Genomic DNA, 13,151 nt, shown 5'->3' on the forward strand with positions numbered 1-13,151 from the left:
TGTGCACAAGCACGCTGTACATTCGTGGAATAAGCTGGGGACTTTAAGTAATGTCGACGCCTGTGTCCACCTCCAGGAAATCTGATTTAATCCGTCTGGGGAGTGGCTTGGCCGCTGAGATTTGTTTAAAGGTCCACGGTCATGCTAATGTGCGGCCGAGTTTGAGAACCGCTGCTCTCATTTTTAATTCTTGAGGGGCTATTGGCTCCTGAGTTGAAAACTCTCAGCATCCATATGTTTTCACTATTCTTTCTAGAACACCGTGGGGTTGACCTGTTCTGTTTGTTTACAGCCCAGAAATATTTTTCTTCATGGCCCCAATCAGCAAGTAAAAATAGGAGACTTTGGCCTGGCCTGTGCAGACATCATACAGAACACAGACTGGGCCAATGGAAATGGAAAGAGTAAGTTTATTTTGGTGGTTGTTTTTGTTTGGTTTTGCATTAAAAAGAGAGAGAGAGAGACATGGTTGAACACTGTCAGTATTTAAAGAGAATCAGACTTAACAGCAAAGGTGAGATTTAAGAAAAAAGCAACTATCATTTCCTTGGGAGCTGCAATGCCCTGCTCAGTCAGGGGTCTTTATGTAGACAGTGCTCACCCTGCCATGCTTAATCTCTGGCTTTTCAAATTACAGGGACACCCACACATACCTCCAGAGTGGGCACTTGCCTGTATGCTTCCCCTGAACAGTTGGAGGGATCCGAGTATGATGCCAAGGTAGTGTTTGTTCCCTTCTACCCTTTCAGTGGACTTACCCTGCAGTCGTAAGTAACAAAAAGTACAGTAAATGCAGTGGAAGGTCTGACGTCGAAGTGATTTGGAAATAGCGGAATGTGGTAGGTTATCTCTTACATCAAACTACCATAGTGCGAAGCCTCACTTTTCAACTGAATCTGACTTTTTTAGGCTATTTTACTATTTCCAAATCCGTGGGTGTCACAAAATAATTTTTGCAATGAGCTTTCCCTTTAAGATACCACCTTCCCCTCAGGAAGGCAGGATTCACCAGAGTCTGTTTTCAGCCGTTCATTCTGCCTTCAAGCTTAGGTAAATCAGTGCCCCCGACAAGTGTGACACCTGCTTCCCTCTGAGGCTGAATGAAGATGCGGAAAAGTTTTAATCCAGCTCGTTCCTCGAAGGAATGTTAAAGTAAATTCTTTTCTCAAAATAACAGCCTAGTACATTTTCTTCCTTTTGATGAATCATTCAACTTTTTAGTGATTGGGAAAGAGCTGCCAGAAAAACCATGGCAGCTCCGAAAATCCTATGTAGTAAACACCTTCCTAAAAGACTGTTTTTAGGAAAAGTGACAGGTTTTATGCAGTTTGCTAAAACTTTACCAAGAATGCCTAACTCTTAGCGGAGGCAGAGGTGGGACCGGGGTAGGCCGCAGGCACCCTCGGTGACCTCTCATGTCTCTCTCAGGCTATACCTGGCCTGGGTTTTCAAGGAGCAGTGGAGTCAGTTGTATGGTAGTGACCGCTCTGGGTGGCCGGGATCACCCCTGCCCCTCGCCTGGCCCTCAGTCCTTCGTGCCCCTGGATGCCCCTTTTTGGTGTTAGAGCTGGAGATTGCAAGAGTACAGTCATCTGTCTGTAGATCACCTACAGTAGATCCAGCTGGCAGACACCTGCCTCTGTGAGGGATGAGCCAGCCCACTGTGTTCCCTCCGTTGTAGGGACTGTCAATCATCCTTCTGTAGAAAATCCTCTCGCTTTTGAAAGGAAGGTGGGTGGGAATGGAAATGTTACTCTGTGTATTTCACAACTGATGGACCGTTTCCCCCCTTTTCCAGTCAGATATGTATAGCTTGGGTGTTATCCTGCTGGAGCTCTTCCAGCCGTTTGGGACAGAAATGGAGCGAGCACGTGTTTTAACGGGTTTAAGAACTGGACAGATCCCCGAGTCCCTCAGTAAAAAGTGTCCCGTCCAAGCCAAGTACATCCAGCACTTAACCAGAAAGAGCTCATCCCAGAGGCCGTCTGCTGTTCAGCTGCTGCAGAGTGAACTCTTCCAAAATTCTGGAAATGTATGTATGATTTTTTTAATACTGGGGGAAATATGAAGCTTAAAATGGAATTTGTTTAAATTGTGAATCCCATTTCACGAAGCGCAGTTGAGCTTAGAGTCAGGTTTATGGAAACAAAATATTTCAACCCGTTCTCAGAGTTGCCAGTGGCGTACTTGTCAGGTAAGCTAGATGACCACTGCCAACTGTCTACTCTGAAAATGGTCACATGGGCTCCAGTTTCGAGCCTCATCTTGCTAAGTCAAAAGGTTTTAGTTTTCCTTTCCAACTATGGTATATGGCCTTTTATGAATTATTATAAAGTACCTACTAGTAGAACGGCACACACACCAAAGGATATAGGACAGCAGTGCTTCTCAGGGGAGCTGGAGCATCTGTGGCTGAGACCACCTTACCCACCCTGAGATCTCAGCATCCCCGTGTGGAGTCTGGTTTTCTGTCCCGTGAGGGGTCCTGCTCCAGGCAGCCATCCCCTTCCTCCTTCCTGACGTGTCGTTTCAGTGCCAGGTATACACAGAAACTTTCTAAGACTTAAAAAAGCTTGACTCAAAGAGAAATTCACAGGTTCTCTAGTGCTTTGCTACTCAAAGTGGGTCCTCCGACCAGCGGCATCAGCCTTACCTGGGAGCTTGTTAGAAACACAGGCTCCGGGGCTCCCCCCAAGACCTGCACTGTAGTGAGATCTCCGAGTAACTTATACCCAGCGTGTGAGCAGCAGTGGGTGGACGCACCAGCTCCAGAGTGCGGTCTCCAGACCAGCAGCGTAAAATCACCATGAACTCGACAGAATTCTTAGACCCCCCCCCCCGCCCCGCTTCCCCCACCGACCTATAAAAGAGACATCTGGGGGAGAAGGGGCTGCTCTCTGTGCTTCTACAAACCCTCGAAGCGGTTCTGATGCACACGAGTTGGGGAACCACTTGCAACTGGTTAGTTGATTTGTCTTTTGTTTAAGGCTTATTTGTGTTCAAGTAAAACAGTGAATTTTAGTAGATTGAATGGTAAACGGGTAGGTGTAGTGCTTTTCTCTCAGTCTCTGAAAATAGCAGATGTGGTTGTTAAATTGATATCCTTGTATGGAGAGAATTTTCTAACTCCCTGTGAAGCTAGAGTAGAGACCGTAGTTACTTGTTGTTAATGGTAAGGATTTCTCCTTCTTGTAGAATTGTTTATAAAGTAACCTGTGCATACCTGCAGAGATAAATTTGCATAGACAGGTGGCCCTCACTTTGCACTTTGTGTAGTGCAGGACTGTGACAGTGACCACGCAGAGCTCACAGCATACAAAAGGAGCTTAATAATCAATGGGGAAAGTTACAGTCGTTCCATGACCTTTAAAAATGTTTGTCAGAACATTAAAACTCTCATTATCAGTTACAGATGTATGTGGAAATGAAGAAAATTATAAAATATAATTGAGAATGAAAGTGTTTCAAGAGTAGTTTGAATAGTGCCCACCATCTTGTCCTGTAACTTAGGGCACGGAGTGAGCATCTTTTCTATGCCCTGGTGACTTGTCATACTCCTCGCTAAGTTTGGATCCGTTTCTGGCATTTTACCTTCGGCACTTTTGACGTTATGATGCGTCCCCAAGAGTTCTTTAACGTGAAGTTTTCTTGGGGCATCTTCATCCTTTTCCTGCTCACGTTGATAAGCGGTCTTCACTCAGTGTGTCCGATGGTGGCGGGATCAGCATTCCCACGATCAGCTCTTTCGTCTGTAACACCGTGCGTTTGATATTCACTTCTAGCATCCTCACTTTTCATGACTTTGCTGTACTTTCATCTTTGTTGGCCAGTTCCCTCTTTCAAAAATGTCACGTGGGTTTATCACTGGGAGACAGGAGGCAGCACAACTCCACACACTGCCCGTGTGTGAACCGACTAACAGGTGCACGGTGACCAACCAGCAGAGCCGTTGAAAGAAGTGATGATTGTTCCTGATTATGACATGTATGGTGGGTCACATAGTGTTTCGTGGACTGAAGCGCTAAGGCAATTAGTCACTATACCTTGGCAACTGACACTTGACCCACGTTGCTGGGTGACGCGTAATAAGCTGTGAGAACTGGAATCCACGCATATTGGAAGTGTGCAGAGAGGCAGGCCTCTATATTTAAAAGTAAAGGAAGAAGCCGCTGTAACGTAGCTTAAAATTTTCTCTCTTTACAGGTTAATCTCACCCTACAGATGAAGATACTAGAGCAAGAAAAAGAAATTGAAGAACTAAAGAAGCAGCTAAGTCTCCTCTCTCAAGACAAAGGGGTTAAGAGGGTGACTTGAAAGGTGGGGGTGTGCCCGTATAGCCTCAGTAGGCTCTGTAGATATGAGAGTGGACTTTTTAAGCTAAACAGTCAACTGGAATGTAAATTTTCAGTCTTTATTAGGGTGTGGCTGGTATAACTAATTGCATTTAGTGAGCCTGTATAAGACGTATTAAAGTGAGTCTGTGAAAGTACCCTTTAAGGCTGGCATTTTGAACCGAAGACTGCTCGAAACGAAACCTGTTCTGTTCTTGCCTTTCTCCTACCCCACACGCTCCTTTTCCTGGACTTCTCACTTTAATATTACCGTCCATCCAGTCTCTGAAAGTGAAAGTGTAGGCCTCATCCTCAGCTGTTCTTTCTCTTTTGAACTCTGCCTGTTGACCACCAAGTCCTCCTCTAGGTTCTACTGCAGAAACCTAAGTGTGCTCTGGACCCATCGCTGCCCAAGCCCAGGCCCACGCACTAGCTGCACCGTTCCAAGTGGACAGCTGCTGGCCTCCCTACCCTCCGCACTGCGCTGTTCCCACGGGCTCCCTCCTTCCTCACAGACTTGCTTCCCCCCCAGTCTACATTCCTCGAAGGCAGCGATATGATACGTTCGTATTTGTACCCCAGTGTGCCTGCCACGTAGCTGGCAATCGTCACGGTATATTGCATACAGTGTTGCTGGATTTTAAATAAAATGAAAACCACAAATTAATTATATGATGCATTTATTGATATTTAACCACTGGTCTAGATAGAGACTTTGATTTTAGTACAAGTCCCTTTACCAGTAATAGGCACAAAACAGCACCATCCTTAAAATTTAAACCCGTTAAAATCAGTGACTGAGGCTCACTGAAGGAGCTCGAGGGCCATGTGAAAAGGGGCCAGGTTTTCACAGGCCCTCATCCACTTCTGCACGTTGGCTGGCGCTGTCCCACTGCAGCTCCCTGTCTGCTGGAGAACGGACCACAGCACGACATCCGCCACCGTGAGTTCACTCCCAACGAGCCAGGGGCTCTTCCCGAGAGCAGAGTTCATGGAGCGGAACACAGCGGCTTTTTCTTTACTGCTTCCCTCTTTCAGCTGAAAAATCGCTATATCTACCCAGCTATCTATGAGGGTTAAATTCACAGCATCCTGCTTCTGGCCAAAGAGAGAGAACAGGAAGCGCGCAATGTTCCCTTCTCCTTCGATGGGACACATCGTTTGGACACTGAACTTCATCTGAGTCTTCGGCACTGAAAAGAAATAAGCACTCCATGAAATGTCAACAAGAGCAGCACCGCCGGAGGAAGTGCTTGTAGAGCGTGGCAAGGGGAGTCCCTGTTGGTCACGAACCGGTGGCGAGGGAAAGTATATTTTCAAGACAATCGCAGTTTTAGTCGGTCTCCAAAAGGTTAGTAATATTCAAGAAAGTTTAAACTGCAGGTTTAAACGGTGCAAACTGTAAGTTATAAAGTAACCATTTCTGGTATGTGATGATGACAGTTTTCAAGCTAGAAAGGACCTCAGACCATCTGTTCCAACCCCTGTGCCTAAGGATCTGGGCATGAGGCCTGGAGGGGGGTCCCATCTCCCAGGCCAGGACCTCCTGCTGCCCTCACCCTGGCTCTCCACGTGTGGCTGAGGGCAGTAAGGCCTCGATGGATGGACATGAACTCAATTCCCTCTGTAGGAACTTAACCGGGAGAAGTGCACACACCAGTGAGATAATGAATAAATGACATCCTGCCACCCTTTAATGGATAATGTCCATTAAAAGAGGACGTCAGTGTCCCCATAATGATGGGTTTTGGAATGTGAGGGCAAGACGGCCGTGACAGCCGTGACTCCCCTGCCCTGGCCGGTTAGACAGGATTCCCTCGGAGACTGCCCTCAGTTGAGACCTTCACCTTCCCAGAGGAAGGAGAGCATCTCCGGGCCAAGGTGTGCCTGCTCCTCTTGTAGGACCCCCCACAAGCTCTCTAGACTTTGACGGCAAGCAGCCGAGGAGTCTGCGCAGCTGCAGGCCGCCCCTTTCCCATTCCCCATTGCCTCCTAGTCACCCAGCCCCTCCACTTACCGTCCTTCCAAATCAGAGTAAAACCCAGCTGGTACTCGTGACGGGGCTGCTGCCTCGTCTGCTCGCCGAAGCACCTGAGGAGGTTTGCCGGCACACTCTTGACGGCTGAGTGCGTGTGAACAGTCGACAGGACCTTGTAGTGGTCACAGAGCAGCCGGTGCAGCACGAGCAGGGAGAGGGGTGGCGAGGCGGGGTTGGCGTTGATCACGATGTCCTTCAGTGCCCCGTAATCCTGGGGAGCAAACCCCAACAGAGCAGATGACACCAACAGCAACCCGAGTGCTGACACTGTACCAGGTGCTGTGCTTAGAACCCCACCAGGCTTCTCTAAAGAATCGTCACCTCCCGGGAAGAAGGTACTAATGTCACCCCGCCTGCAGCCAAGGATGTGAGTGCTGGGGATGGAAGGAAGCTACCAAGGGGGCTCGGCTCGGTAGGAAGCAGGGGACAGCAGCCGACTCCAACCCTCCACCCCTGCAATGCTGCTCCCAATAAATAAAAGGTGACTCTACTCAGATTAGTACAACATGTTAGGATTGACACCTCTATTTGTCCCTAAGTTAAAAAAAAAAAATCACACGTGTAATTACTCCATTTACTAAATCTTTCTAATGCCCGAAAGGATATAGTTTCTACAGCAATTTGTTTGAGTTACGTGTCAATGAAGAACCCCTTGGAAAAGAGTCTTCGCTCAGGGAGATTTTAAAAAACTAGGTGTGAATTAAAGTGCCAAAACACACTGCCTTTTTATTTTATTTTGTTTTTAAAATTTATTTTATTGAAGTATAGTTGATTTGCAACACGCACTGCCTTTAGATGCGGACTATCTTATTTCTGTACATCCGCTCTTCATAACTAATGAACTCATATGATACAACAGAGGCCAAACTGTGTGGCTTTCTGTCCACAGCCGGCCACAATCTGGCCTCTGGTCTTGCCACTCCTGACCGATGCCCTTCATGTGGACCTATGCTGGATGCTCCGCATTTCTCTGAACATATCGTGTTACTTGATGCTGTGCCTTCTGCGGTGTCAAGATTCATCTGAAGCACTGTGTGCTCTGGGAGGCCCCCCGGCATGCTGGGACACCCGGCACAGCTGTCTCACCGACTCATCCCCTATGCAGACTGGCTCCCTGGGGGACTGACTGAGTGGGGTCTCATGGGCCCCCGGCGCATGCAAACACGAACTGGGGGATGAAGGGATACATGAGTGCAGAGGGACGGACGTTACCAAAAACAGCTCTGGGGGAGACATGGCAATGCTGCCTCCGCTTGTTACGTCTTTAAGCAGGACCGTTTTCTGTCACCAATTCTAGGGGAGGGTGCTAGCAGGGATTCTCGGGACGAACCCTCTTGCACCCACTTGTAACAAGATATTCTTTCTTTGCGTTATCAGATTGTCCTGTAAATCAACTGAAGCCTGTAGACTGACATTAAAGGTGGCTGATGCAACTGATTTTTTAACACAGCAAACTGAATTTAAGCAAAATACGTCTGAGGTATGAGACTGTGACTGGCTTTTAGCAACAAATTGCAAAAGGATCGGTGGGCATTTTGCGCCTGGACAGCCAAGACTCTGAAATTCAGGCCACTCTCAAAGAGTCAGGGTTGACTTGGCTGAACCTCAGAGAAGCATTGAGTGTACGACCATTTCTCCAGGGCTCGGAGTCTGCCGGGAGCTGCCGGCAGGAAGCAGGGATTCTTGACTCCCTCTTCTGCCTAAGGATCCCCCTCCCCGTTCTCTACCGGGTCTGAGAAATCCAGAAGCTGCATTAGAGCCTGCCTGGCTTCACTCAACGCTCATGAATCTGTTCTGCGCAAAGGCACAATCAGAGGAGGAATGTGCTTTTGCACCACCTTTGAAAACTCGAAAACCAAGGCTTTAATCCCACCGGCACAATTTTCCAGCACTAATATCCACCTAGCGCGCTGATGTTCCTTAGCTTTCTAGATGCACTCACCTTTCCAAGCACGGAATTTAAGTCCAATGCACTGGTCGATAAAGCAGCGGGCTCGTCAGCTTGGATTATGTTGCTTACATCCAAGTCCGCGTCTGGTGTCTGAATCATCTTGGAGAGACCATCGACGGCAGCTTTCAATTCATACAGACGTTTTAAAATATCATCTTGGCGGGACTCAAGAGCTTGAAGAGATGGGTCCGACTCTTCCTAAACAGACCAACATCAAAACGTTCACTTCCTCTCACATCAAAGCAGTCTGTTTGATCACTTGTCTTCCACTTAGTTCGAACCTCCCACCTTTCAGAAGACATTAAAGTGAGGATAGCAGAATCATCTCATTTGCCCCAGTCCAATAGGTCCTGCAGATCAATCCCCAAATGCTATAAGACAAATAATGGTGTGCCTGAAAGCCACTCAGAAATTGCAGGACTCCTATTTCAGATGATTTAGTCTCTAAGAACAGAGGAGGAGAGAAAACGAACACAAATTGTTCTTTCTATCAAACTAGTTCAAAATACTTTGCGGAAATGAATAGAAAAAGATTGGGGGTGGCGATGAGGATGTAATCAATCATACTAATCGAAGGGAAAAGGGAGCACACACAGGTTAAGAGAAGAGTGTCCTTAGGCTTAGAAGTATGTCGGGGGGGGGGCGGTCAAATGATCCATTCCCCAAATCATTTTCTAGGCAATACTGGCACTCACATTATCTTAGAATCATCTAGAACTTTTTCACTGCTGAAATGTATTACTTCATAAAGAGGGAATATTCACATCCTTCATTCACTGAATCTTTGCATCTTTCTTGCCTGGTACAGTGGACTAGTATACCATAAGTAACTAATAACATTGGGTTGGCCAAAAAGTTTGTCTGGGTTTTTCTGTAACGGAACTTTTTGGCCAACCCAATATTTGCTGAGAAATAAATCTCAAATCTCTACAGACTTACTTTATTATTTGTTTATTTATTTAATTTATTTATTTTTGGCTGCGTTGGGTCTTCGTTGCCGCGCAGGGGCTTTCTCTAGTTGCGGCGAGCAGGGGCTACTCCTCACCATGGTACATGGGCTTCTTACTGTGGTGGCTTCTCTTGTTGTGGAGCAAGGGCTCCAGGTGCGCGGGCTTCAGTAGTTGTGGCACACAGGCTCAGCAGTTGTGGCTCACGGGCCCAGCCGCTCCGCGGCATGTGGGATCTTCACGGACCGGGGCACGAACCCGTGTCCCCTTCATCGGCAGGCGGACTCCCAACCACTGCGCCACCAGGGAAGCCCCCAACTTACTTTAAAAAGCAATAACAAGAAACCTCCCAGCAGTCACACTGTGCAACCTATTTTCAGATTCACAAGCTCTCACAAAAGATAATCCATTTGAGTCAAGAGAACAAAGAACACGTTAAGCATGAGTAAGACGCTCATGACTAGACAAAAGGGTCAATAAGCAATGACCTTGAGTTTATTATAAACATGCACTCCCCTGGTGGCCTCCCCTGGTGGCCTCCCCTGGTGGCACAGTGGTTAAGAATCTGCCTGCCAATGCAGGGGACACGGGTTCGAGCCCTGGTCCGGGAAGATCCCACGTGCCGCGGAGCAACTAAGCCTGTGTGCCACAACTACTGAGCCTGCACTCTAGAGCCTGTGAGCCACAACTACTGAGCCTGCGTGCCACAACTACCGAAGCCTGCGTGTCTAGGGCCTGTGCTCTGCAAGAAGAGAAGCCACCGCAATGAGAAGCCCGCACACCACAACGAAGAGTAGCTCCTGCTCGCTGCAACTAGAGAAAGCCCGCGTGCAGCAACGAAGACCCAACGCAGCCAAAAATAAATAAAATACATAAATTTATTTTAAAAAATATAAACATGCACTCATGATACAGTGTGAGTGTTGGAAGAGTGCCTGATCACATTTGTATGCTGGTGAGTTTAAGGAACATTTTGTTTCTCCCCTTGTCACTCACAACACTGCCTGCCCTCTTTGCAGAGCCAATTCATCACCAGCTGTTGTCCATTTTCTGGAATCCAATGACTTGTAAGTGTGCCTCCATGGTCAATGCCTGAGTCCAAGACACCATTTTTCACCTGGCCTACTTCCACTGGTCACCTTGCATCCATTCTGGTCCACCCCTCCACCCCTACGACGGCAGCCAGAAATCAAAACAACCTCTTAGACTAAAAAGCCTAAGATAAATAGCTTGATAAATAGCTTGTAGGAATGGTTCTCTGCTTACCTCCTCTCCCATCATTCTCCCCATGGCTCTGGGCTCTGGCCATGCTGTTCTTTGGATCCTAAACCTGCCACAGGGCTTTTCCTCATCAGGTTCCCTCTGTCTGCAACACCCCTCCCCCTTCTCTCGGCTGGTTAATGCCGATTTACCCTAGAGCTGGATCTCCATGATCTCAGCTCCCCTCACCTGCTGCTCTTGTTTGAGATCAAACAGCAGAGAAATGCAAGATGACTACCATCTGGGTGGGACAAAGAAGGATAGAGTTCAGTGTGCCAATTAAACAATGTGGTGCTGACTGGAAATAAGTGTGCAAAATGTGTGACTGGTAAGGCTGCCACCTGTGTGATATCCTCATGTTACTCAGTATCAGTCTTCCTGAGTAATACTTCCAATCTTTTAATCCAGACTGTATGTGTGCATTCTTTGTGTACAACTTTGCTCATTTCTACAACTGGCAGTCGGGTCCCTGCCCAACCAGGGGCGAAGCACCTACTGTATTCAAAACCCGTCAGCACTCCACTGATGACTGAACCCAGTACTGCGTGTGGAATGTGGCCTGTGATAAGAGCCCAGCATAGCTCGATCTGAGGAACGCAAGATGCTCAAGTTCTGCTTTACCTACCACACCTTCTAATGCTGGCCTGTTGTTTTCCTTGTTCAGGAGAGACTGTGACTTAGCGTGCTGTGTTTATCCATTTGTTATTTTACATGGATTTAGAAGCATTTTTTTTTAGAAGCATTTTATTCTTTGTGTTGCTCTCATTTCTCCTGGAGATGCTAGATTTCTAATGATCTATCCACATCGTTATCATCTTCTAAGTTGCAAGTTCACAGTTAAATGCCCAAAGGAAGTAGTTAGGCAGCAGACTTAAAAAAAAAAAAAAAAAGGGGGACTTGGTCTCAAAAGAGATGTTATGCTCCCCACTCTGGGGTTTTCTTTTTGATTCCATGGGACTGTCCAGTTGAGGGGCACCAGACCATGCCTGCATGGGAATCTCCAGGTGAAGAGATACTGGACCATGCCTGTGTTTTTGCCTTAGCTCTACAGTGAGACAACAGTTGTGTTATTTGGTTTCAAACTAAACTAACCACCGCCCTTCCAATCGAGGCAGAAAGGTCTTAAGACAAAGGATGACAGGGAAAACAAGCCACGAACGTTATCTATTCACTCATCTTGAGCCAGAATGGACAGAAAGTCTCTCCAGTTGGAAAATTAAAATGTGTATTTGCAATTAATAAAAAAAGTCAAAGTTGAGCAGGTACTTTACAAAAGAGGTGAAATCAAAATGCCCAATAAACATGAAAAGGGGCTCGACCGATTTAGCGGTCTCGGAGATATGAACTAAATTACATTAGGATGCCACTGTACACCCACCAGCTTTGGGGAGGGTGCCAACATCAGAAATTCGTATACACTGCGGGTGAGAGCATAAACCGGGATGACCGCTTTGGAAAGCAATCTAATCCAGTTGAAGACAGACCAGCCCACTGAGCCAGCGATCCCATCCCTTAGTATATCCCCTATGCCTGCTCGCGTACAAGAATATTCTGCAGAATAATTCATAACAGCCTAAAATGCAAAACCAGCCGACGCCCGTGAGCAGCGGGATGGATAAAGCCCTGGGGGCACAGTCAAGCCAAGGAGCAGCAGGCCGCAGAGGACGAACGCTTTGCTCTCTCATGGCAGCAAAGGGATTCTTCAAATCATATCTAGAAGAGGCAGCCAGACATTGCAGGGCACACGCTGCATGCTTCCACTTACACCAAGACTACATGGTTTAGGGATGCATACTCAGGTGACAAAATAAGAGAGAAAAGCAGGACGTAATGACCGTGGAAGTTGGGAACTTTGGGGGTAGTTTTAAGTGGGGCGCTGAGAACGTGTTAACTTGAGTGGTGGTGACACTGGGATTCGCTTTATAATTCCTCAAAACGAGCATTTACGTGCTATTCGCTTTTCTGTGGGTAAAATTTCGTCATATAAAAGTTTAAGTAGTCATAAGCGAAAGAAAGATACCAGATGGATAGCTATTTTAATAGTTGAGTTTACGGTCGTTCGGAGGCCGGCGGGCGCGTGAGGCTGGAGTGGGGTAGGCGATCGGGTCTGGTCCCCACGGTTTGTTCGCGACAGTTCGGGTCCCAAGGTCCGGGCCTGGAAGAACCCCTGCCCCTAGTCCTCCAACTGAGGGCCAGGGCGGCAGCGCGTGCGCACTGAACAAGAGGGCAGCGGGGCGGGGCCGCGGTGGAGCCAGGGCGCCTGAGCACTGGACGGGCGGGCGGTGGGACTAGAGCCTTGGCGCCTGGCACTGGGCTGATGCGGGGCCGGGGAAAGGGCCGCGCGCTCCTACCTGCACGTGGCTCGCTGCTGGCGCGGGGCTGGCGATCCTACCGTGCACGTTGGGGAGCCGGTACATGCAGGTGGGAAGCTCTACACGGAGAGATCCACTGCCCTCGTGATAGGGCTTTACCTGGTACATCGGCATTGTGGAACCCAAGGGAGGGAAGGTGGCGGGTGAGAGACACGAAAGCTCAGAAACCATCCAAGTCCACGACAGGCTGCGGCCACCTCCTTTCCGACCCGGAGGCTGGCGTCCGGGAAAGCTCAGTTCCTGTGCTCTAAT

General features: G+C 48.0%; 2 protein-coding genes across 3 annotated transcripts in view; one reads left to right on the forward strand and one right to left on the reverse strand.

Annotated features, from left to right (window-relative positions):
* The window catches only part of EIF2AK1 (eukaryotic translation initiation factor 2 alpha kinase 1), a 30,210-nt gene extending 25,721 nt beyond the window's left edge, over positions 1 to 4,489 (forward strand). Inside the window, 5 exon segments of the mRNA XM_022587693.3 lie at positions 293 to 404; positions 638 to 720; positions 1,799 to 2,032; positions 4,204 to 4,302; positions 4,305 to 4,489. Coding sequence (XP_022443401.3) covers positions 293 to 404; positions 638 to 720; positions 1,799 to 2,032; positions 4,204 to 4,302; positions 4,305 to 4,337 — 561 coding nt within the window. The 3' untranslated portion in view covers positions 4,338 to 4,489.
* A 505-nt stretch (positions 4,490 to 4,994) lies between these two features.
* Positions 4,995 to 13,142, reverse strand: AIMP2 (aminoacyl tRNA synthetase complex interacting multifunctional protein 2). 2 transcript variants are annotated; one of them, XM_089895646.1, is made up of 4 exons: positions 12,999 to 13,142; positions 8,312 to 8,518; positions 6,349 to 6,580; positions 4,995 to 5,524 (listed from the first exon to the last, which is right to left on the reverse strand). In XM_089895646.1, exons 1-4 carry the CDS (start codon positions 13,068 to 13,070, stop codon positions 5,136 to 5,138), a joined length of 900 nt encoding a protein of 299 aa, XP_089751772.1. In that variant the 5' UTR covers positions 13,071 to 13,142; the 3' UTR covers positions 4,995 to 5,135. The 2 variants fall into 2 exon arrangements, with proteins under 2 accessions (XP_089751772.1, XP_022443417.1); XM_022587709.3 differs by having other exon boundaries at positions 12,879 to 13,141.
* Positions 13,143 to 13,151: the final 9 nt, after the last annotated feature.

This window comes from Delphinapterus leucas, chromosome 15, assembly GCF_059928025.1.
Source record: "Delphinapterus leucas isolate spDelLeu-1000000601 "Yukka" chromosome 15, BTC_Dleu_Yukka2, whole genome shotgun sequence".
NCBI classification, from domain to species: domain Eukaryota; kingdom Metazoa; phylum Chordata; class Mammalia; order Artiodactyla; family Monodontidae; genus Delphinapterus; species Delphinapterus leucas.

What these genes read in the sequence shown, in the direction of transcription:
- AIMP2 (XM_022587709.3), bottom strand. Translation starts at nt 13,070, where the DNA reads ATGGTTTCTGAGCTTTCGTGTCTCTCACCCGCCACCTTCCCTCCCTTG. An exon ending in CAGCAGCGAGCCACGTGCAG is followed by an intron (nt 8,519 to 12,878) that starts GTAGGAGCGCGC and finishes TGGTCTGTTTAG; the next exon opens with GAAGAGTCGGACCCATCTCT. An exon ending in TACTCTGATTTGGAAGGACG is followed by an intron (nt 5,525 to 6,348) that starts GTAAGTGGAGGG and finishes ATTTCTTTTCAG; the next exon opens with TGCCGAAGACTCAGATGAAG.